At 40.5% G+C, this 25951-nt stretch overlaps 1 protein-coding gene across 2 annotated transcripts in view; it reads left to right on the top strand.

The window, feature by feature from the left end:
• Nucleotides 1-25951, top strand: part of LOC133495443 (C-Jun-amino-terminal kinase-interacting protein 4-like) — a 65434-nt gene that overhangs the window by 27139 nt on the left and 12344 nt on the right. For both annotated transcript variants that reach the window (XM_061810079.1, XM_061810078.1), the window contains exons 4-17: nucleotides 1025-1125; nucleotides 12496-12643; nucleotides 14182-14611; nucleotides 14696-14789; nucleotides 15725-15849; nucleotides 20397-20454; nucleotides 21000-21152; nucleotides 21232-21289; nucleotides 22353-22483; nucleotides 22886-22942; nucleotides 24280-24459; nucleotides 24597-24729; nucleotides 25286-25369; nucleotides 25719-25880. In XM_061810079.1, the coding sequence (XP_061666063.1) occupies nucleotides 1025-1125; nucleotides 12496-12643; nucleotides 14182-14611; nucleotides 14696-14789; nucleotides 15725-15849; nucleotides 20397-20454; nucleotides 21000-21152; nucleotides 21232-21289; nucleotides 22353-22483; nucleotides 22886-22942; nucleotides 24280-24459; nucleotides 24597-24729; nucleotides 25286-25369; nucleotides 25719-25880 (1914 nt within the window). The remainder of the gene's footprint in view (nucleotides 1-1024; nucleotides 1126-12495; nucleotides 12644-14181; nucleotides 14612-14695; nucleotides 14790-15724; nucleotides 15850-20396; nucleotides 20455-20999; nucleotides 21153-21231; nucleotides 21290-22352; nucleotides 22484-22885; nucleotides 22943-24279; nucleotides 24460-24596; nucleotides 24730-25285; nucleotides 25370-25718; nucleotides 25881-25951) is intronic.

Below are 25951 nucleotides of genomic sequence, written 5' to 3'. Positions count from 1 at the left end.
CAGATGTTATTAGACTGGCCTGCGTGCCTGCAATCCAGACCTGTCTACCATTGAAAATATGTGGCGCATTATGAAGCGTAAAATATGACAAAGGAGATTCTTGACTGTTGAACACCTGAAGCTATAAATCAAGGTAGAATGTGAAAGAATTCCACCTACGAAGCTTCAACAATTAGTGTCCTTAATTCACAAATGTTTTTTGAATGTTGTTAAAAGAAAAAGTGCTGTTTTGCAGTGGTAAACATGACCCTGTCCTAGAATTTTTTTTGAACGTGTTCCAGGCATAAGATTCCTTTATTTTAAGTATTATATGCTAAAAACACAAAAGTTTGTCTGTTTGAACTTCAAATAGCTTGTCTTTCTAGTGTTTTCGATGAAATATTTTGAACATGGTTTACAAATCATTGTACTGTATTCTGTTTTTTTTTTTTTTCCCAACACAAAGTCAAGACTTCATTGCAATTGTCTTTGTAATTAAAAAATTATTGAAATTTTGTTTACATATTTACCTATGACGGTAACAAGACGTGGCATGGTTAACGACTGGTTAGCACATTCGCCTCACAGTTCCGAGGACCCGGGTTCAAATCCCGCCTCATCTGTGTGGAGTTTGCATTTTCTTCTTGTGCCTGCATGGGTTTTCTCTGGTTACTCTGGTTTCCTCCCACATCCCAAGAGCATACATGATAGGTTAAGTGAAAACTCTAAACTCTTCTCTGTAGTTATGAATATGAGTCTGAATGGTTGTTTCTATGTGTCTTGCAATTGGGTGGCAACAATTCAGGTTGTACCCCACCTCTTGGCCAGAGATAGCTGGGATAGGCACCAACATACCCATGACCCTAGTGAGGATGAATATAGCAAAATGGATGGTAACAAGGACACTCTCTCAATTTAAATAAATAATGAATGAAACAAGACAACAGCTTTCTAATCTACATAATGTAAAATCTACAAAATGTGTCACAATTAACAAATTATGGTATTGACAATTAAATCCAATTGTATTTTACTTACCTGCCAGATGATCCACAGCTACATGGAGCACTTGGAACGAAGTAAACACCAGCATGCAGTAACATCAGAGCCCTCAGATACGGGCACGGCCACCTCTGCTCGAATGCGGTGAGCCCTGACGCGTTTCCTTGTGTTCAGTTGTTCAGTATGTCAGTGTGTTCTTGACACAAGTAGCATATAGCAGCCACACATCATGCATTTCATATCTTGGATTTTAACAACCATTGATTTTGTCTTGTACATACAGTATTTGCTTTACTTGATTATTGCACTGAAGTGATGGAAGCAACATAACGCAGAATGAGGGAGAGACACTCACGTGATTGATGCCAGCATTGCATCATGTGACCTATATATTGCCCTGCGGAGCACCTAGGCGTAACTTGCCACGCACAGGTCAAAAAAAGTTGCAGTGCGGAGAAAACTGAAGATCATCTCTAGTTATTGTTCCGTTTTAGTCACATGCTGTGATGATGTACTCACTGTTCATCCCTGCTCCAAATACCACCTACGGCACCGCCTTTTTGATCAATTTTGCAGCATAATTAAACATCTCATTGGGTCATTTAGGTCCATTTGTTCAAACAGACACTTTTCCAAGGTCGGCATTGTTGTTACCTTGTTCCTTGTTATGGAAAGGAAAATAAAAACAGCCACCGGAAATAACCAAAAAGTTGCTGGGGAAACTCCACCCTGTGGCATCCTAGTCAACACCAGCTGTAGCGACACCTCTGACTTGAAGAATAACTACAGCACATTTTCAAAACTTCGCGGGTGAATTGTGCTCGAGTGAAAAGCCAAACTATGCGTGGAATAGATGCAATGATGTCAGCGCGGTCGCTGCACACGAGTATAAAAAGGCCATTAGTTTCCATATGACGAAGATTTACACATTACATCTGGAGTTTCGACCATTGTGAAAATAAGCGGCTTGAAAAATTGATGGAAGTTTTGAGGTAAAGCCATATTTCAAGGAGACTTATTACTCATTGTTATGTACTACATGCATGTTCACGGGTATGTTATATATGTAACGTTTTAATCAAAATCCTCAAGGATCAAGAATCCTGTGTTTGTCTTGCTGTAATTAATCCATTTGAGTGTCCCTCTCAAAGGCAAGTGAACCAGCCTTCAAACCACATCCTGCCTGGCTTTGGCAAGTACGGATTTTGTCACCATGACGACTATGGACAGAGCTAGGGGTGACTACACTTAAAGCCTTGAATCTTGAACAAAGCAAGGCAAATTTATTTAGATAGTGCATTTCATACATGAGGTAACTCGATGTGCTTTATATAATTAAAAGCAAACAAGTACAGAGAAGTGAAACATTAAAAACGGGGAAAAGTACAATTAAAACAGCATACTATGCAAGAAATATAACTGAGAAGTGGAAATACTCTAAAACGCATCACAAAAGCAGTTAACCTGGATTTGAAAACATTCACTCTTGGGGGTGACGTCACCTCTGTTAACTTTTCTGTCTGTGCACAGGATAATGGCTAATGTAAATGCTGCTTTACCCTGTTGTTGTTATTTTTTTTTTAGACTGCGCTCCACTATTTGACCCGAGTCTGACGATTTCACTGGGTTTGTATTCCGTGAGCATTTCTCTCATGCATTCAGGACCTAAACCATTAATTGACTTAAAGTGGGCCTGTCATGAAATGGATGATTTTTGGTATATTATTAATGAAAAACCCACATCCCATATGGTTCCATGTGTTTTTTCACCACAAAACATGATGTATACAGCTTTTTGTAACTCCCGCCATGAAAATCCTCTCAGGGATTTGTTTTTGAGAAGAAGCAGGAAGTGACGTAAAGGACAGCGGCGCCCCCTCGTGGACTCCTTTGTTTCCATTAGTTTTACCTCTGGGAAGGAAGCTCGTTGTTCCTTCGTGTTAATTAAAATACCGTATGAAACGCGTATGAAATTTGTCGATGTGCGCGTCGCCCAGCCAACAATGTCTCACTCAGCCTCGTCTTGATAGTGTTCATCGCATACCGCGGCGGCTTTGACCATACCCCTAAAAGTAGCATGGCTCGGCTCCACCTCCTCCTTATATATCACAACGCGGAAAATCAGCCACATCGGCTGAGGTACCGCTTTCGGCGGTCACAGCTTCTGCGAAGGCTGCGCGTTGCGCTTTGCGACAGGGGTGGCTCTGAACAACCCAGTCGAGAATGCGTTACTCAGTCGCGTGCGCGCATAAAGCGCCCCAGCTCGACTGTGTCTGCACCGCCCGCCTCTGTCATAAGCCATACCGGCTAGCTGCGATGAGCCGCGATGGGTCATCGCCGCTGCGGAAGTGGTTCGGACGGGGATGTGGTTTGGCCGTGATCGCATATCTGAATATGGCTCAAAACAAAAGTGTAATATTGCCCTGAGGGCTCGAAACAATAGTGTAATATTGCCCCGGTAACTTCACTCAGTTCTGTGGTGTTCTTTTGGAAAAACGTTTCTGTGTCAGAAGGGGTGTGGGAAAAATCCAAATATCTCTTCGGCTTCCATAGAAGCAGGCACTGCGCGTTTTCAACGGCAGAAGTGACGATGACATCAAGGACAGAGGACGCGACTAATATGGTGACCACTTGGATGTCGAGGGACACTCAATTGTGCAACTTTGACGCGCTCTCCGCTCACTTTTTTTTTTTTCATATAGACATTGAAGTGAATACTGTTAAATGCATTTTTTATTACAATATCTATTTTAGAATGTTTATAGGGATGACAGTCCCACTTTAAAGACAAGTAGCAGAACTTTAAAATCTGTTCTAAAGCTAACCCAAGCTGCAGCATTCTGAGTGAGCTGCAGCTGTTAAATGCTCTTTTGGAGGAGTCCAGTCAGAAGACCTTTACCATAGTCAACACAACATGGATTCTGTTATCCCTCGAAGACCCTGTACTAACTCTCAGCATTTCTTTTGTCAACTTCTGTGCGGACAGTGTAGATAAAGCAGTGGACACATCACAAAACACAAATATGCCACCACACCCCATCGCTTTTAGGACTACATTGAGCAATCAAGTACTTTTCACTTAGCAGAAGAGAGTGCTTTTTAGCTCATATCATCTGTCCATTCAACAAAACTGTTTCACCATTCTGTATACAGACTGCAAATGAATGTTGCCTGTGTGAAGCCACCACTGACTTATTTAACTGACTCAATGGCAGAGGAAACTCACTGTGGGGTGGTTATTGTGTAAATTAGCTGTTGTCCACTTCTGTCCTACTGTTCGCTCACTAATAAATTTTCAGTGGTGGGAAGTAATGAAATACAACTACTTTCTTACTGTCCTGAAGTAGATTTTTCAGGTGTCTGCATTTTAGTTTTTTAGTTTTACACCAGATTTTACTTTTCCTCCCAAGATTTGAAATCGGGTATTTGTACCTTTTACTTCTTGTTGTCAAAACAGTCTTGATACTTTTTTTCCAACTTCTGCAGATGATTTTATAAAAAAAGATGTAAGCCGAAAGAGGTAACGATATAAATTAAGAGATAACGACTAAGATCTTGATTGCTTCAGGTCTTCAAGATCCAAAATGGGGGAAAAAAGAGGAATGGCACCAATGTGGAGGAATGTTTACAAGAATACAAGAATGATTTGTGGTAAATGGACTTTTCCGCTCTTAAAAACCACAGGCTTCTGTTTTCAAAAATCAAATCAGATCAGGGAGGGGAAAAAGAACGTCCCTCCCCCCCAGTTATTGGCTAATTTCGCTGGATTTTTTTTTTTGTGCTCAAGTACCACCTCGTCTGAGTTGAGCTCAGATTCTATTGTCAAAATGTAACTTTCATCAAACCTGGCCAGAATATTTTTTTTTCTTTTCTTTTCTCGCCTTCTCATATCAGTATAACCAAGAGGAAAACTATTTTGTGTGCTGTATTTTCTGTTGTGCTAAGCTTGGACTGGATTTTTCATCACTACATTGAGAAGTATGAAATTGATCTGTATTTATTTAGTGATGTATATATAGGTCTATTGAAACATATTTGTAACAAGATACTACAACTTGGCTTTACACAATCAGGATTTTTGGGACCGCTCAATCAGCGAGTTTAAAAAACAAACGATAACTGATAACCAATCACCAATCCGATCACAAGATGCAGCAATGGGTATATTTAAATCACTTGTTCATTTACTGTGTATACTTGTGTACTAAATTGCTCAAGAAATACATTTGTAATAAGTGTATCTTCGTTCATCTATTTATGCCAAAGGAGGCGTAGTGATAGACAGCGCAAATGAATGGTCTTCTATTCGATGGCAGGAAGTACATACAGTAATGAAAGTATCTGCTTTTTGTGAGATTTTGTTGGTGTGCCCAGATATTTTTCAATTGTCAAATATGTCCCTTGGCTCCATAAAGGTTGGATATCATTACTCTCAAAGCAACATTACAACTTCACAGAAATAATGGGTGTTGACTTGCTGTGATTAAATTACATTATTGTAATTAAATTACATCACACACACTAAACCTTTGGAGCATGATTTGACAAAATGCCTGTATGTTCACTTACAATCATTAGTGCTAGCACTAGCTTTCTAGGCTACATAATGTTTTCTTGACTGCTTGCCATTCAGCGTTGAATGCTGATACTAACCAGGCCGATAAGATCAGTGTAAAGTCTATCTACCACATACATATAGGGAGGTTATGGAGGGGAAAAAACTCATCATTTAGAGAAATAATGCAAATACTGAACAGAAAGACTGACAGATAAGACATGGTGTGAAGGGCGGCACGGTGGATCAGTTGGTAAAGTGTTGGCCTCACAGTTCTGAGGTCCCAGGTTCAATCCCGGACCCGTCTGTGTGGAGTTGGCATGTTCTCCCCGTGCCTGCGTGGGTTTCCTCCGGGCACTCCGGTTTCCTCCCACATCCCAAAAACATGCAACATTAATTGGACACTCTAAATTGCCCCTAGGCGTGATTGTGAGTGTGGCTGTTTGTCTCTATGTACCCTGCGATTGGCTGACAACCAGTTCAGGGTGTACCCCGCCTCCTGCCCGTTGACAGCTAGAATTGGCTCCAGCACTCCCCGCAACCCTTTTGAGGGTAAGCGGCTAAGAAAATGGATGGATGGATGGACGGATGGATGGTGTGAAGCTTCAAGGAGAGACAGCTGGTGAGACAGGCAATGTCATAATCTTTGATAGCTGTTGGATGGATGGTTGGTGGATTGTGTGTGTCAGTAGTTCCAGTGTATATGCTCTACTAATCTGCTTTCATGGAATAATGAACCTTGTGGTTGACAGCTCTTTTGGAGAACAGATTAGGACTGGATACAATACTATAAGGAGCTAGTGACCCACTGCTTTTATCCAACTGAAAATGTCTTTAGAACAGTAGTTGACATGAATATTACATTTACCTCAATTTTCTTCCCCCAAGATGTTAGCGTGGATGTTTTTAGGAACATTATAATATGGAATAACATTTATAACCTGTAACAAATAAGCTACACAATCATTGGCTTTAAAGGTCTGAGGATAGAGATTTTCACATTTTTCTTTAACGCTAGAACCCCTTTACAAACCTCAATTGGTATTATGAAGTAATTATATAGCAGATATACAGAAGTAGAATTGATAAACATGATGCTTATTGGGCCTTCTGCATTTTGGATCTTGCACCTTCCAGTCTTGGTCGCTTTCTGGCGCTGTGACATCACATGTTCATTTGGCGTTGTGTGCTATTGTTGTCACAATCATTGAATTGTGTGGCCTTTGGTTGTAGAAATGCTTCAGGTAGTGGCAAAAAGGTTTTTTGGGGGGGGCTTCCAAGTGAAAAAGGAATACATTCCCAGAGGATAGGGAAACTATCAATGGGAAGCTATGGGTGCACAACAAGTGTTCCAATTCTGTGCTGATCACTTGCAACCAGCGTGTTTCAAGAAAGACTTTGCAGAAAGCATTGGATACACAGGCAGAGGCTGGAACCACCTATGGTGACAGCTTTTTTTTCTATGGCCACCAGGACCCCAACCGGCAGGAAGAGCGGCACAGGCTAGAGCTGAGCATTTCCATGTGTAGACAGTTACCTTACCTATGACTATTATGATTACTATGCACTGAGCAGTAGGGGAAAAAGACCCACACACTACTTTTCAGTACTATCTGTACCTTTCTGTGCGGCATGTTATAACGCTACTCAAGCGATACAATATATAGGACGACTGCATCCTATGTAAAGGTTTTGTGCCTTGTCCCTGAAATGTGTATACTGTAGTCATGCCAAAATGTATTGACACCCATGGGGTACCATTATTTTAAGCCATGACTATATAAAAGACATGCTTTTTACATGCTGTCGCAGTGGCTACTCTCTCTTTCTGTTGTACAGCTGCTACTTGGGTGCTCGTCGTCCTCACTATTCCGACCTCCTGATCGACTCAAATGTACAGTTTGACGATGCCAAGTTTAGTTGTGTGCTTGTGTATGATGAAATCCTCTTCATATTCTAACACGTTGCTTGCCATTGTGTGAAACGCGCTGTTTGCCAATTGCAATGTCACTTCTGGTAGCCATTGTGGTAGATAGAGTAACCACATCCCAGTGTGTTGCGCTTCAGATATGTTCAGGGAGGCTTCAGTATGCGTCATAAAAACCAAATTGGTAGATAAACTACATTTGAAAACTTGCTGGAAGTTACATCCGTGTATTATTTAACATTATGCAAATATGAATTTTAACATCTTTATCGACTGACTAAAATTTTCATACCAAATTAAGTTGACTTGACTTAAAATGGTTGTACTCTTCATCACAGGGAATTGTAGTTGTCCTTTCATTACTTGAGCTCATGATGCTCGTACTATGTAGTTTGAGGTCACGTTGTTTTGATACCCACCTGAAGTCATTGACATACCGTTGTTTCATACTGACGTGCTACTTCCGGGTTGGCGGCATCATTGGCACGAGTGATGACACATTTCTTTTGAAAGCAAAACTAGCTGTCGTCAACATTTTTTTTTTTTATCTTAGTTTGTTAAAACAAACTCACAGGCAGTTTCTTGTGATCTTTGGTGGAGTAGCAACAAATGTGCTACACTAACGATCATAAAATGCAAGCTCCCCGAGGAGGTCAGAGAGCTCAGGTTGAGGGTTACCCTAATATATATGTGTGTAACATAAGACATCGAATATCATATCGAAAGGTATGTGTGTACCTTTTTTTTACCACTTAATGTACCTGTATACGACTATACCATTTGATTTGTATTTTTTATTTTTCATCCATACCTAAATATAATGTGCTCTATTAACTTTTTGAAAATATTTTTGGAAATTTATATATAGTTACATATTATATTAAATATTTCTGCGCATTATTTTCAAGAAATTACGATACTTCCAGTTGGCAATAGACAAGAGTTTTCAGAGTTTTTATTTGAATGTGTATATGAGAAGCTTTGTGATGTAAGCTGCTTGGATGTAAGATCCAACAGCACCTAAAAATTACGCAAACTTGTAAAATGATTCAAAAATTAGCATGGTGGAAATTAAGACATCCTGTAGTTAATGTGCTCATGAAGGGATTGGTTAATTAATGGACTTTTTTGCAGACGTCTTTTGAAAGTGAAAAGGATAGCACGCAACACAGTTTACATTAGCTAGCAGGCTAGCCATTACGTTTTGCTCAATTACAGTGAAGAAATTAAGTATTTGAACACCCTGCTATATTGCAACTTCTCCCACTTAGAAATTATGGAGGGGTCTGAAATTTTCGTCCGTGCACGTCTACTGTGAGAAAGATAATCTAAAAAGAAAAATCCAGAAATCACAATGTATGATTTTTATTTGTGTGATACTGCTGCAAATAAGTATTTGAATACCCGTCTATCAGCTACAATTCTGTCCATCAAAGACCTGTTAGTCCGCCTTTAAAAGTCCACCTCTACTCCATGTATTATCCTGAATCAGATGCACCTGTGTGAGGATGTTAGCTGCATAAAGACACCTGTCCACCCCATACAATCAGTAAGACTCAAACTTGTAATATGGTCAAGACCAAAGAGCTGTCCGAAGACACCAGAGACAAAATTGTACAACTCCACACCGCTGGAAAGAGCAACGGAGAAATTGCCAAGCAGCTTGGTCATAAAAGGTCCACTGTTGGAGCAATCCCATCCATCCCAAGAACACCATCCCTCCTATGAAGCACGGGGATGGGTGATGCTGCCATGCTTTGGGGTGTTTTTCTGCACATGGGACTGGACGACTGCACTCTATTCAAGAGAGGATGACAGTGACCATGTATTGTGAGATTTTGGGGAACAACCTATTTCCCTCAGTCAGAGCATTGAAGATGGGTCATGGCTTGGTCTTTCAACATGACAATGACCCGAAACACACAGCCAGGAAAACCAAGTAGTGGCTCTGTAAGAAGCATATCAAGGTTCTGGCATGGCCTAGCCAGTCTCCAGACCTAAATCCAATAGAAAATGTTTGGAGGGAGCTGAAATTCTGTTTCCCAGCGACAGCCCAGAAACCTATCTGATCAAGAGATCTGTGTGGAGGAGTGGGTCAAAATCCCTCCTGCAGTATGTGCAAACCTGTTGAACAACTACAGGAAAGTTTGACGTCTGTAATTGCAAACAAAGGCTGCTGTACCAAATATTAACATTGTTTTTCTCAGGTGTTCAAATATTTATCTGCAGCTGTATCACACAAATAGTTAAAAAAAATCATACGTTGTGATTTCTGGATTTTTTTTAGATTCTCTCTCACAGTAGACATGTACCTACGATGAAAATTTCAGACCCCTCCATGATTTTTAAGTGGGAGAACTTGCAATGTAGCAAGGTGTTTAAATACTCCTTTTCTTCACTGTATTTAATATTTAAATTCATCAAAATCACTTTTTGCAGCAACTTCTACGTTATATTGTTGCCACCTTTACCTTTTGGCTATAATTTATTTTATTAATCTGTATTTTAAAATGTCTTGACATATCGATGTTTACCATGCCACATCAGCCCTCCTGGTCTCAGTTGGGTCTGTTGGGGTTTTGCATGGGCTGGGTTCCTCAATCAGTTTTATATAATAAATCATATCAAAGCTGGTATATTTTTTTGTTTTGGCCATGTCTTTCTGTCAAAGCCTGTATTCTTGAACTTTTCACATAATTACATGATATTAAGCATTACTGCACGCACACGGCTGAGTGAGGCATTCTTGGCTGGGTTCTTCAGATTCGTCCCTGTCCGCGCAGCCGTCCGACACGCACATCGACATATTTTGTACGGGGATCTTTTATGTTATGATAGACCGATCACGTGGTCTGCCCCAAACTATTATTTTTTTTTTTAGTTGCTGTATACACACCTACCTGTCATTCGGAACCCACGAAGCACATGTCCTCTGCACCCGTGCAATCAATTTTTCACAACAAACTGGTTCTCTTGCAAACTTATGAAAGGTAAATCCATTCTCCCGAGTGTCCAAGCAATGTCCAGCAATGCAATGAGCCAGTATTTTGGGTAACACGAAGGAACAACGAGCTACCTTCCTGGAGGTAAAACTAATGGAAACAAACGAGTCCACCTAGGGGCGCCGTTGTCCTTTACGTCACTTCCTGCTTCTTCTCGAAAACAAATCCCTTGAGAGGATTTTCATGGCGGGAGTTACAAAAGCTGTATACATCAAAATCATGTTTTGTGGTGAAAAAATACATGGGCACACATTGTTTTTTTTCATTAATAACATACTAAAAGTCATCCATTTCATGACAGTAGCCCTTTAAAGTCTCTCACAAACAGACAAAAATCATTGATCATTGTTGGGGTAATGCAGCCAATATGCTGCAGCCTAAAGAGAGGCATGTGGAGCAGGCTGCCTCAGCATCCAACAGCGAGAGGGAGATGAAGAGAGAGGGTGAGAGAGCGTCAGAGTATTCTGTACTGCACAGTGCCTGCTGTGTCACATCGAGCCAAAGGACAGGAAGGACGCCGCAACAAAAACTGATTTGTCAGAGGAAGACAGCGGTGGAGTTAACCAGGCTGTACTTGCTCTCCATGGATGTGTTTTTTTTTTTTCTTTCTCGTTTTGTGCTGCTGCTCGGCTTCGCTCAGTTGCTGCTCCTGGATTCCTGTTGTTTTTATTGCTGCCTTCTTCCATTCACTGTCTACTTCACAACTGAGTTCTTTTCTACTGTGGCTCCCAGCTACAAGGCTACACAACAACCAAGCATGTTTTATTGTATGTCTAATTAAGGTTAATTTAGTTCTGTGGTACCTACCTAGCTACATTATACAGCTTTTTGTCTCCCCCCAAAATTTTGGCACCATTCAGGCGTGGGGCCATGAGCCCCGGGCGTATGCTGCTTTTTTTTTTCGGCTTTGTGGGGGGAGCAGTAGTCATCAACTCTGCTGTACTGGTTTCTCTATCAGTCCTGCTGCTGGTCCATTACTCTGTCGCTACTGGCGGCTTACCTGCCCTGCCGTCTTTACCATCCATACAGCGTCCCAGCAGGTACATTCTGTGTGCATAGCAATGACTTAAGTGTAAAATTGTATCTTCCCTGCTTACCACGCACTGTCATGTTAACAGTTTACGCCTGTTTTGAATGCCTAGCAGGCACTGTCATCCTGTGGGAGCTAAAATATGGTCACAGTTAAATGGGACACCCAAAAAGATCAGCTAAAATGCATATAGTCAGACGCTTGAAGCCAATGAACATTATGTAAAGATTTTATTTTCATTTTGTAAATTGTATGTTTCAACAAGATTTCTGGTGGAATTCAAGGTTATTTTATGCCCAATTCCTACTTATGAATGCAAATCAGTAACCGTTCCCTTTTATCTTACAGAAAAAATAAAAATTGATTACTAAAATTTGAAAAAAGGAAAAAATATATAGTTTTGGTTGGCCTTAACTAATTACTGCATGCAACAGCTATGGAATGCTTTGACATTGCTTAGATCAAAATTAGTTTCCAGCAAGTGACCTCTTCCACACTCTGTGGTGCTGTTTCCATTGTTTTTGGGACACTGCCATTCATCACTAGCCTTTTACCGGAGTTACCATTGTTCTCCTGACCAGTCTCCTCCATACCTATTCACTGAAAGAAAAAAGCCAGCAATGTGTTCTTACAGTGTTTCAGGGGCAATACAAACATTTCAGACAATCACCTCTTTTGTCTTGTGCTTAAAAGCTAAAAGTGGTCAGAAATGCACATGCCTGTCACCTTAAGATGAAGTACAATTTATTTTGGTGGTATAATTTATAGTTTTGACACTATCATAATGTTAAATACCCTCAAATATGTAATGTAATATGTACTTTATCCGCATGCTGTACACCTCCTGTTTCTGTGTACTGCACCTGTTGTTAATAGAGAACATACTTTATCCTTGGAGTTGCAAAAAACTTGCAACTGTAACTTCTCCATCTTATTTTTTTCCTCTTTGCCCTCAACTCAATTAGTGTTCTGGTTTCCCTTCTTGCCATTGTGTATCTAGGAAGGAGCGTCCCATCTCCATGGGCATCTTTCAAGTCCCAGCGATTGATGGCATGAGCACTGACCTCCAGAGGAACCCTGTGGATGTCCAGTCTGAAGCTTGGAGATTCAATAATCTCAGCCATTCTATGTCCAACACCAGTCTCAAGGTTTGAAAACACATTTCAACATTTTAAAAGACTATTTCTAATTAAAGGAAGACTCTCCCCAAAGTTATAGGAACGGGAGCACACATTAAAAGTTAGTAGAAGAGGGTTCAGTGTTTCTTTTAATGCCAGAGTTATCCACAGATTTCACCAAGAAACATCTCTAAATTGGAAAAGTATTATCGAAATTGAGCCTGGCTGGAAAACTGACAGCAATCAGCGTTTGCCACGCCTGCAGTGCTTCCTGTTCTGACCCCCCATTGCTCATGGATACATTTCACCGAACAAAGAATGTTAACTATCTGTCATTTTTTGGCCGATTTTTGTGAAAAATAATGACAAACAAACAAAACAAAAGTAGGATGATGTACAATGTTCAAGCCTTGCTTGAGGCAGAATACACACAGGTGGAACTTGACGTGTTGGCGAGGGGATGTGGCACTAATGACAAAAAAGAATCCCATTATATGGACCGCAAAGATTTGTTTGATGCTTTTCTGAGGAGTTGGTTTAGATGTAGAGAATATACAGCAAACATGGCCAGACTTTTTTACCCCAAGTTGTACTCTTCAAGCAGCCAGCTTCTCGCAATCGACTGGTGGCGGGGATGGTGGGAGGGGGGCAGGGGGGTTTGCATGCGCACATCGCCGTAACTGGGAATTGTTGTGTGCTTTCATGTATATATCCATCCAGCCATTTTCTTAGCCGCACGATGGTCGCAGCTGTCAATGGGCAGGAGGCAGGTTACGCACATCCAGACACGGGGAGAACAACGGGCAGGAGGCAGGTTACACACAAGCAGACACGGGGAGAACATGAAAACACCACACACGGAGGTCCGGGATTGAACAGTGGCTCCACCATGCCGCCTCATAAAATATGTTGTTGCTTATACAGTACCGGCACGAGAGGCTTTAACTAAGCGGCTAATAACCAGTAATGATTAGATGCATTGAAATTTCCCTGGCTGATGAACGAGCTTCAACTGTGACAGCCACAGCTTTATCCTGTCAGGTTGACACTACGGGAGGTTCAAGAAGAACAAATTTGGGTGCGTCTTCTCAGTTTTGTTGCAGTTTGGTGCAGAACACGCCAACGTCTTGGCTTAGCTAGAACAAATGGTCTATAATAATAAGCACCGGTGACATCAAGGGCGGAGTCAAGGACGTTTCCTCCAGGTCTGGCTGTAAAAGCTGGCGCACATACAGATTTTGCTTAGATTTAAATTTTTTTTTTATTTTCAATTTTTTTTCAATTAATGTCCAAAATATATGTAATAATATTACTTCACATAATGTAGGTTCACCGCATAAACCGCAGGGTTGAAAGCGTGTGAAAAAAGGCCAGAAATTACGGTATGTGGATTAGTGAGATGACAGCGTGTTCTGACTTAAATTTGACTACGTTTCCAATGTCGTAAACTGAAGAGCTCCTGTAATAGATTTATGCCCATTCCTTTCATCAACAGTGATATAAATACAAAAAAAAAATCTGTTCTCTGTACTTTTTTTTTTCTTTTACCCTCTTTACCCTCACTTCAGGATGAACTGGCCAACGTGAGCCAAGAAGGATCGAAATCAACCACTCCAACTAAGCAGGGAGGGTTCTCCAAAAAACATCCATCATCGTCAGAAGGAGGAACATCTAACGCCCCAGTATCTCACATATGTAGCTTGAAAACAAATGCCACCTCATCAACAAAAAGTGATGATTGTCAAACTTCTGCACTAGAATCTCCCAATGGCATAGCCTGTAGAGATACAAGCGCATCATCCACCCTAGCAAACGTTTCTGGACCTCTTGTTGCCTCGGCTGTTGCAATGGAATCTGTAGGCACACCTCAGGAACAAGGTGGCCTTAATCAGAATATGGAGTACAACACTGGCAAACCCAACAACAGTAAGAGTATTTCAACAGCGCAGCATCAACTAGAACAGGAGAATCAAGAGGCTACAACTGCGCTTCTCAACGGTCAGCACTGCAATTAACAAGACGGGGGAAAAAAAATCAAAAATGCAAACTGTGAACACTTGTGTTTAACTCTGCTTGAATTAGATGGCAAAAACAACCTAGAAAAGTCTGAAGTGTTGGCGATTATAGAGTCAACTCCTGAGTTGGACATGGACCTTGATGGCTGCCAAGGAACAAGGTACTGTACAAATTATGACAAATAAAAAATGAGGACAAAAAAATCCACATTGTGAAATGAGCACTGCTATTTTTCCAAGTTCCCAAAAGTCCATTTGTCTGATAAAAGTGTTGACAATGTAGTTACTGGGTGTGCGCTCTAATTTTAATTTCTTTTTAAATAGGTGTTGTTATTATTTAGTATTTTGTATTATTTATTTAGGGAAGGATTTATTCCCCAACATATTTAAAGCATATATTCTTAGAAGATGCTGAAGCAACCGCTTTAGTGAAACAATTTTAGTCCTGTGCAAAACTCTTGGCCATGAATATATTTAAGCGCCACTGTAGACAACAGGTTAGCACATCTGCTTCACAGTTCTGATGACCGCGGTTCTAATCCAGAAGTTGCCCCTGTGGAGTTTGCATGTTCTCCACCGTGCCTGTCTGGGTTTTCTCTGGGTACTCCGGTTTGTTCTCATAGACCAAAAAACATGTGTGGTAGGTTGAGTTAAGACTAATTGAAAATCCTGCCTCTAACCAGCGGATAGCTGGAATAGGCTTCAGCACACCTGCGGCCCTATTGAGGATAAGCGGTCCAGAAAATTGATGGATGACCATATTTATTAAAAATGAAAAAGATGAATTTTTGACATTCATTTAATGTATGGAAACTTAGAAAAGTGTATGGAACTTATCGAAACAATATACATGAATCCTCCCGGTCTTCTGAGTTAAACTGTAAAAAAAGCCAAAAATAAACCTTGAATTTGACATCAATGACTGACAGACCTCAACAACTGAATTGGAAACACACAGCAGGACCGCTGAGCTGTGTAGTTAATAAAAAAAATCAAGATATGTTGAAGCAGATGTTTGGTGAATGGATTGTATAGTAATAGTAATAGTAAACCTTCTTCACCGTGTTTTTTGTTGTTGTTGTTTTAATCTTTCCAGCACACCCACTAAAGGTGGAATAGAGAATTTGGCGTTCGACCGGAACACAGACTCTCTGTTTGAAGAGCTGTCCTCTGCAGGAAATGACTACATAGGAGATGTTGATGACGGAGCAGACCTTTTAGGTAATTAGCCTTATTTACACTGCCACCAGAAAATATTTCCACCCGTTCACATTTTCCATATTTTGCTATTTTGCTGACTTGAGTATAGTTTTCTTTTTAAGAAATCTACAGAATATAAAAATAAAATAACATCCCATAATGACAAAATAAAAACATTTACAGGCATTTATGTCAATAAAAAAGTAAACATTCAAACATAATAGGCAGCTACATATTCACACTCTTTGCAATGATAATTACAATTGCTCCAGAGTGCTCGAGAGCTCAAACGGAGAACGTTAATTCACCTTCCAACATGACAATGACCCAAGGCAGCCAAGACAACAAAGTACTGACTTCAGGAGCAGCCTGTAAATGTCCATGTGTGGCCCAGCCACAGTCTGGACTTGAATAATGGGAGAAAATTCCCTCATATAGGTACGCCAAGCCTGTAGAAATATGTAGACTTGAGAATGTGATAGCTGCCAAAGGTCCTTCAACAAAATATAAGTCCAAGGGTGTGAATATTGTTGTTTAAATGTTTACGTTGTCAATAACTTTTTGAAAATGTTTATAATTTGTCATTATGAGATATTTGATGTAGATCAGAGGTGTCAAACTGGCAGCCCGTCCATGAGTTTATATATATATATATATATATATATATATATATATAAATGCAGCCCTATGGGGGCACAAACCAGTGCAATCTGTAGGCCGGTCCCAAGCCCGGATAAATGCAGAGGGTTGCGTCAGGAAGGGCATCCGGCGTAAAAACTGTGCCAAACAAATATGAGCGTTCATCTAAAGAATCCCATACCGGATCGGTCGTGGCCCGGGTTAACAACGCCCGCCCCCGGCACTGCTAACCTGCAGGGCGTCGGTGGAAATTCAGCTACTGTGGGTCGAAGACAAAGAAGAGGAGGAAACCGGATCCAGCGTCAGAAGAAAAAGAGGAATGCACAGAGCCTACAACTGAGTGTAGGGACTTTGAATGTTGGGACTATGACAGGAAAAGCACAGGAGTTGGTTGACATGATGATTAGGAGAAAGGTTGATATTCTGTGCATCCAAGAGAGCAGGTGGAAAGGTAGTAAGGCTAGAAGTTTGGGAGCAGGGTTTAAATTATTCTACCACGGAGTAGATGGGAAGAGAAATGGAGTAGGGGTTATTTTAAAGGAAGAGCTGGCTAAGAATGTCTTGGAGGTGAAAAGAGTATCAGATCGAGTGATGAGACTAAAATTTGAAATTGAGGGTGTTATGTATAATGTGGTTAGCGGCTATACACCACAGGTAGGATGTGACCAAGAGTTGAAAGAGAAATTCTGGAAGGAACTAGATGAAGTAGTTCTGAGCATCCCAGACAGCGAGAGAGTTGTGATTGGTGCAGATTGTAATGGACATATTGGTAAAGGAAACAGGGGCGATGAAGAAGTGATGGGTAAGTACGGCATCCATGAAAGGAACTTTGAAGGGCAGATGGTGGTGGACTTTGCAAAAAGGATGGAGATGGCTGTAGTGAACACTTATTTCCAGAAGAGGGAGGAACATATAGTGACCTACAAGAGCGGAGGTAGAACCACGCAGGTAGATTATATTTTGTGCAGACGATGTAATCTGAAGGAGGTTACTGACTGTAAAGTAGTGGTAGGGGAGAGTGTAGCTCGACAGCATAGGATGGTAGTATGTAGGATGATTCTGGTGGTGGGTAGGAAGATTAAGAAGACAAAGGTAGAGCAGAGAACCATGTGGTGGAAGCTGAGAAAGGAAGAATGTTGTGCGGCCTTCCGGAAAGAGGTGAGACAGGCTCTCGATGGACAACCGAAGCTCCCGGAAGACTGGACGACGACAGCCAAGGTGATCAGAGAGACAGGCAGGAGAGTACTTGGTGTGTCATCTGGTAGGAAAGGGGAGAAGGAGACTTGGTGGTGGAACCCCAAAATACAGGGAGTCATACAAGGAAAGAGATTAGCGAAGAAGAAGTGGGATACTGAGAGGACTGAGGAGAGGCGAAAGGAGTACATCGAGATGCGACGTAGGGCAAAGGTAGAGGTGGCAAAGGCTAAACAAGAGGCATATGAAGACATGTACACCAGGTTGGACACGAAAGAAGGAGAAAAGGATCTCTACAGGTTGGCCAGACAGAGGGATAGAGATGGGAAGGATGTGCAGCAGGTAAGGGTGATTAAGGATAGAGATGGAAATGTGTTGACTGGTGCCGGTAGTGTACTAAATAGATGGAAAGAATACTTTGAGAAGTTGATGAATGAAGAAAATGAGAGAGAAGGAAGAGTTGAAGAGGCAAGAGTGAAGGACCAGGAAGTGGAAATGATTACTAAGGGGGAAGTCAGAAAGGCACTACAAAGGATGAAAAATGGAAAGACAGTTGGTCCTGATGACATACCGGTAGAGGTATGGAAGCAATTTGGAGAGATGGCTGTGGAGTTTTTGACCAACTTATTCAACAGAATACTAGTGGGCGAAAAGATGCCTGAAGAATGGAGGAAAAGTGTTCTAGTTCCCATTTTTAAGAACAAAGGCGATGTTCAGAGCTGTGGGAACTAAAGAGGAATAAAGTTGATGAGCCACACAATGAAGTTATGGGAAAGAGTAGTGGAGGCTAGACTCAGGACAGAAGTAAGTATCTGCGAGCAACAGTATGGTTTCATGCCTAGAAAGAGTACCACAGATGCATTATTTGCCTTGAGGATGCTCGTGGAAAAGTACAGAGAAGGTCAGAAGGAGCTACATTGTGTCTTTGTGGATCTAGAGAAAGCCTATGACAGAGTACCAAGAGAGGAACTGTGGTACTGCATGCGTAAGTCTGGTGTGGCAGAGAAGTATGTTAAAATAGTACAGGACATGTATGATGGCAGCAGAACAATGGTGAGGTGTGCCTTAGGTGTGACAGAGGAATTTAAGGTGGAGGTGGGACTGCATCAGGGATCAGCTCTGAGCACCTTCCTGTTTGCAGTGGTAATGGATAGGCTGACAGATGAGGTTAGACTGGAATCCCCTTGGACCATGATGTTCGCAGATGATATTGTCATATGCAGTGAAAGCAGGGAGCATGCAGAGGAACAATTGGAAAGATGGAGACATGCACTGGAAAGGAGAGGAATGAAGATTAGCCGAAGTAAAACAGAATATATGTGCGTGAATGAGAAAAGTAGAGGGGGAAGAGTGAGGCTACAGGGAGAAGAGATAGCGAGGGTGGACGACTTCAAATACTTGGGGTCAACAATACAGAGCAATGGAGAGTGTGGTCAGGAAGTGAAGAAACGGGTCCAAGCAGGTTGGAACAGCTGGCGAAAGGTGTCTGGTGTGTTATGTGACAGAAGAGTGTCTGCTAGGATGAAGGGCAAAGTTTACAAAACAGTGGTGAGGCCGGCCATGATGTACGGATTAGAGACGGTGGCACTGAAGAAACAACAGGAAGCAGAACTGGAGGTGGCAGAAATGAAGATGTTGAGGTTCTCGCTCGGAGTGACCAGGTTGGATAGGATTAGAAATGAGCTCATTCGAGGGACGGCCAAAGCTGGATGTTTTGGAGACAAGATTCGAGAGAGCAGACTTCGATGGTTTGGACATGTTCAGAGGCGAGAGAGTGAGTATATTGGTAGAAGGATGCTGAGGATGGCGCTCCCAGGCAAAAGAGCGAGAGGAAGACCAAAGAGAAGGTTTATGGATGTGGTGAGGGAAGACATGAGGGCAGTTGGGGTTAGAGAGGAAGATGCAGGAGATAGGCTAAGATGGCAAAAGATGACACGCTGTGGCGACCCCTAACGGGACAAGCCGAAAGGAAAAGAAGAAGAAGATATATATATATATATATCTATATATATATATAGATATATATATAGATATATATATAGATATATATTTTTTTTATTCAAGTTTGAGAAGATTGGATTTACTTTTAAATTTCTAATTGAAATTGGGCACGTTGCGGCCCAGCTTCAGCCGTACGCTGCCTCCAGCGGCCCCGAGGTAAATTGAGTTTGAGACCCCTGATGTAGATTAAAAAAATTATAATCAAAACTCCTTTGGAATAAGTATGTAACAGCACAATGTGGGGAAAAGTGGTGTGTTTTCTTTCTGGTGGCACTATGTTCAGTGTATTTGGATACAATTACAGTTATTGCCCCCTATTGTTTCCCAAAATCTTCTTTTGTTGGCTGCTGGTCTTTACCAACCTGACAGATGAGTTTTCTGGTGTGTATCACTTAAAAAGATCATTTTTTTATGATTTGTTTTTGTTTTCTGTTCAGATTTAGATTCGTTTTTTAGCTGTTTTCGTGATTACAGTGGTGAAATTGTGTTTTTAGACTAGAAATGTCCACATCAGACTGTTCATTTTGTCATACTGATAATGTGATAATTATCCTTTCTAATTCTAATCTGCAACCATCAATGTATGAATCCCAGACTACAATTTTTTCGGTAAGACTGAATCAAGGAAACCTGCGGTAATCTTTTGTTCATAATGTTTTGATTTATATATATATATATATATATATATTTTTTTTTTAATCATTCATACATATGTCTATCACTATGGTTTTTAGGTATGGGTCGTGAAGTCGAGCATCTTATTCAGGAGAATGCACAACTTCTGGAGACAAAGTTAGTACACTTTAGTGAATGTTTATAGTGATTTGCGGTACGTTTTTTTTTTTTTTTTTTTTAATTTCTTTTCCCTGAGTTTCTTTTCATGCTAGGTATTCTGAAATAGATAAAGCACATTTAACTGGACATACCTAAAAGATTATTGTACAAGGTCACCAATTTTCTTTAAATTGAGAGCTGACACTTTGATACTACTTAAAGTGAAGGGCTACCCTTATATAATTTTGAAATAAAATTGCTAAAATTACTAACAATTTCCCACAGCAATTATCAACAATGATTTAACACATTAGGAAATATACAACATTTTAATTCTACAAATGTATACAGATGTTTACATTTACACAAAAGAACAGTTCTACAGAATTCAGAGGAAATCATAATGTCCCATCACTGATAAGTAATTTACATTCAACGTCCATGGGCAACACGTAGACCTTGGGGGATACCCAACAGGCACCATGTTGGTAACGCCTGCTGTACAGTATCAAACAAGAGCTTTGAAAGAAAGTGCTGCCATCATGTTTCTTGTTTGTTTTCAGAAATGCCCTAAATGTAGTGAAGAATGACCTGATTGCACGAATGGACGAGCTGTCATGCGAAAAGGATGTCCTACAAGGGGAGCTTGAGGCTGTCACTAAGGCCAAGATCAGACTAGAGGAGAAGAACAAAGACTTAGAAGACCAACTGAAGAAGTACGTCATTTTACAATTTCATATTTTGATCTTGTGTCACAATGCACAATTGATGTTCAAGATTTTTTCTTCTCTTTAGAGTTCGATCTGAACTTGGAGACAGCAAACAGAAGTTCAAGACCGAGAATGAGGATGATGTGAGTTCAAAGGAACTAGATCGTGGATGGGCAGAGGCCCATTGAATATTTCAATCCAGCCCGCCAAAGATTGGTACAGAATCCCCCAAATCTTATCTACTGTAAATCCTGACTGCCTATTTGACCTTGTCCTGTAATGCACTTGGTTCCACCAGGTAGCACAGTAGGTGCAGTGATGCATTAACTTGAAATTTAGCTGTTCTGTTTTTACTTTGCTACTGCCCTGAATCCTTCTTCAACAATGAGTGTGACTAGGAAAAGAAAGGTTGACAGTAAGTGCCGAGTCTTTACTATAGAATGGACTGCTAAATATTTTTTCATTGAATTCCGGTCAAAGGACGTATATCTTTAAGGCATGTAATATCTCCCGTCCCTTTTCTACCAAGTATTATAATTATGGCAACAGCCAATCAACCCAGGAACTGACGGCTACGGCTTATCGGTTAAAATCAAGCTTGCAGGCACAGGAAATGACCTTTATCTGAAAAACTGCCATCCAAGATTTAATCACACAAGACCCTAAAACAGCACCACGGGAGCCGCAGAACTGAATTGGTTTCCAATCTCTGTCTTAGATGAGCAGTTCAACTCTCAAACTGGATGAGTTTTATGGTTCATTAAGTGCAGACACCTGTCCAAAAATCCAGAAGATGGCACAGAGGATGATGGTGGTGTTTGACTCTACTTGCGTGTGAACAGACTTTTAGTATGATCAATACTAACAAAACATCCTACAGATGCCAGCTGAGTGATGAACAACTACGATGTGTTCTGAGAATTGCCACAGAAAAACTAACACCAGACTTTCACACGCTGACAAAAATAGGGGATCGACAAAACACAGTTCTGATTAAAAGTAAATCTAACTAACACTACAATGTATTTTTGGTTGAATTTTTATATGTAATATTCTGATCCTGGCTTGGCTTTCCTCTCAAATTTTTAAAGTCAATGTCTGCTTTGAGCCAAAAGGTTTGCCCACCCCTGAACTAGATAGATGGAAGGCACTTGTATATTATATAAATATGTATTTAACATACAAATATTGATGTTGGTTGTGCAGAGTGATGTGCCCACAGCACAGAGGAAACGTTTCACCCGGGTGGAAATGGCTAGAGTACTGATGGAGAGGAACCAGTATAAGGAGAGGCTGATGGAACTACAAGAGGCTGTCAGATGGACAGAGATGATTCGGTGAAATTGGAATAACACAAGACAGTACTGTAGGAATATTAGCATCATCTTGTTAAAGTAGGCAAAGGAGGCTTTCAAACATAGTTGGTTTGGCTCCATACATCACATACTGTATTTCGTAAAACCTTATATCAAGTGAGATGAAAGAGTATTACAGTTATGTTTTTCTCTTGCATTTCAATTTATTTGCACAACTAATTAAAAAAACAATAGAAATACAATAACAATAGGAGTCAAGTAACACACTGTTATCCAATTCACTAAATGTAAATTAATAACGTCTCCAAAGCTTTACAACCTGAACTGTTTAAGCATAATTTTGACAAATCAAAAGAATGTGTTTATGCAAACATTGTGATATTAATATGTTTTTATTTCTTTTCTTTTTTTTTAAACTCTCAGAGCATCAAAGGAAAATCCAACACTTCCAGAGAAGAAGAAATCGAGCCTCTGGCAGTTGTGAGTTCCTTCTATTTTTTTGTTTTTGTTTGCCCAAACACCAGTCAGTGTTTTCTTTATTTTATTGATATTCTTTATGTTACTTTCCCTTTGTATTACATGTTGTATGTGGGTTTCCACAGGATGTAGGTAAATCTGTGACTTGCATAAGTGTAAATCTTGGGTTTTGATATGTTCATGTTGATGTAAAACTCTCAACGGAGGAGAAGCCTGTCTTTGAGCAGTGACTCCATTCTCCAAAAGCCCCTGTCTTGTGCAGTGGTTCCTTAGTTCTTGGTTAAAACAAGACAAAAGAAATGTCAGGGCGGTGTTATCATAACACCTGAGTGACTGACAGACGTCTTGATTCAGGCTCTTCTTTGTTGAGTGAGCCAGGCATGAGTTTGGTTTTGTTGTGGAGGTGGCCATATTTTAGAACAAATTTGAGGCTACGATTTAGAGAAATGCATATAAGAGGACTGACCTCTGATAATCTCCTATCTCTCCTTTCTGTTGTGTATTCCTCTATAATCTGCTTTATGTGTGTCTGTGTGCAGCCGGTATGTTGGTAGGGTAGCTCAAGGTCGTTTTGTCTGAGTTAAGATTACATTAGATATTAAGGTTCTACTTTTGAGCTTTAGACCACTAACAAAACAACACAAACTGCTATTTAATGTGACTATGCTTGAACAGTTTTGGGGGGATGTCACATATCCTATGGGTTTGTGAATGCACTCTAAGCTTCTGTTTGGCTGCATACATGTTTAATAAGTGCATGTCAGGCGTTCCTTGCCACAGGGTATACAATCCACAGAGTCTAGGATTACATAATTTGTGTTCAACAGATTTTACTGTTTTGAGGATAGTAAGGTGTGAGTGGATGTGGCCTATTCGCAGAGACTGGTAACCTATTATGACTTTTTAATGAGAGTTAATGTTATAACTAGCTCTCAAAATAAAATGCGATATTTAGGCAAAATAAGTGAGAAAAATACTGCACTAATAATTTAGGTGTGAGGGAATTTTTTTTTAGGGTTGCTTTTTTTACCTTTGCTAATGTTTCAGTCAATGCACAATACTAATCATGCTACCCATACTCCCCTGTTTTATTAATTTGCTGGTCACATTTCTTGCTGATATGAGCATACAGCACAAATTTGTATTGTGGCATATTAATGTTTATTTCCTTGTTGCCTTCATTGAGGCTGGCATGAGATCAATTTGTCATATCCCTTTAAATGCTTAAACCCTTCCTCTGCTGGAGCCAGTGCTTGTGTCTACCCCTCTATATGTTTGTCTTTGTGGTCTCCCCTTCCTTCTCCTTCCCCTTCTCTTTCTCCCTGCCCTTACGACTCCAGTTTCAGCCGTTTGTTCAGTTCGTCGGGTGGTGCAACCAAGAAGCCTGCTACAGAAGCCCCAGTCAACGTGAAGTACAATGCACCCACCTCGCACATTCAACCTTCTGTCAAGAAGAGGAGCAGCACCTTGCAGCAGTTACCCAGTGACAAGAGCAAAGCCTTTGATTTTCTTAATGAGGAGTAAGTCTAATAGGAAAGATTGAAGGTTAATTTGGTCATTTAAAAGAATTTTTTTTTTAAAAAGAGCCAAATCAGTCCTTCCAATCTTTATTGGATGAAAGACACATTTGTAAGTAAACTGATGATGTTTACCACAGATTGGCAGTGGAGAGCATCGTTTCCAGGCGAGAACAGAAGCGAGCACAGTACCAGCAGGTTAAAGCGCATGTCCAGAAAGAGGAAGAGGGCAGAGTGCAGGCTTATGGCTGGAGCTTGCCCAAGAAGCACAAAGTAAGTCTAAAAGTTGTTTGAACAATTTACTCATGTCACCGTAGATCCTGAATCTGCCTCTTAATTAAAGTCCCTTTATTTCCTCATGAAAGGTCTTATTGGTTCGTTTAGCTAAATAAAAACACACACCATTTCTCGTCACATCTTATATCTGTAAATAGAAGAACCTTACATTGTCCCACCCTATCATGGATGCTAATAGAAACCAGTGTGTTTAAGTGTACTCTGTTGGACAACTCACACATTTGTGAATGTTGGAACTCAGTGTAGACATAAGGTGCACCACATTGTAAGGGGCCATGTCTTTTGTGGTGCCTCATCTATTCCGAAGAGAATTTAAAACCTCTACAATTGTGAAAATATGGTACATCAAAAAAAATTAAAAAATTAAAAAAAAAAAAAAAAACCTTGGAGAGCAAAATCTGTGAATATGCAGGACCGCGAATGGGCAAGGGCACATTGTGTATTATTCTTGTATATTTCAGGGAAGAGTTTAGTCCAGTCTGTTGTGGGTGAGGCTTTTACACCATATTGCAATGTGCTTTTCTTCTCATAGAGCAATGGTGGTCAGGAGAAGATAAAAGACCTACCAGTTCCTGTCTTCCTTAGACCCCTGGATGAGAAAGACGCTTCGATGAAGGTATGTTTCTCAAATTTTGCACCTGTACACTGGCTGTAATTTGACTCAACAGCTACAATTTTAAGTTTGCTTACACAGTCGAAAGCGATATTGTACATGCATGGTAATTACTGTATCATTCTCAGAAGTATTTCTATTACGTAATTCTACACAACTACACCTCCACAGTAGTAAACAGAATGATAAATTCAAATCCCTCCAAGAATTTTGCTCTCTAATAAGTATATAAATTATACAATACTGTACAATAACAACAATTCCTAAGTCTCTTTGTGCCCAAAAAATAGAATACGGAAGACTTGTCTTGTCTTGCACAGTCTTTGTGTGAACTTTTGTGTCTATGCTTCAGCTGTGGTGTGCTGCTGGTGTGCACTTATCTGGAGGTAAAACCAGAGATGGGGGTTCCATTGTAGGAGCCAGTGTGTTTTACAGCAATGTGTCAGGACAAGAGAGTCCCAAAAAGAAAATGGGATCTCAAAGTAGCCTGGAAAAACTGGATCAAGAACTTAAGGTCAGAATCCTGCAGCAGGCATCTCTTCTCAAAACACAGAAAATAATAATGATTCAACTGAAGCTTGCACA

Source organism: Syngnathoides biaculeatus, chromosome 22 (genome assembly GCF_019802595.1).
Source record: "Syngnathoides biaculeatus isolate LvHL_M chromosome 22, ASM1980259v1, whole genome shotgun sequence".
NCBI lineage: Eukaryota > Metazoa > Chordata > Actinopteri > Syngnathiformes > Syngnathidae > Syngnathoides > Syngnathoides biaculeatus.
This window is presented reverse-complemented; position numbering and strand designations above follow the sequence as displayed.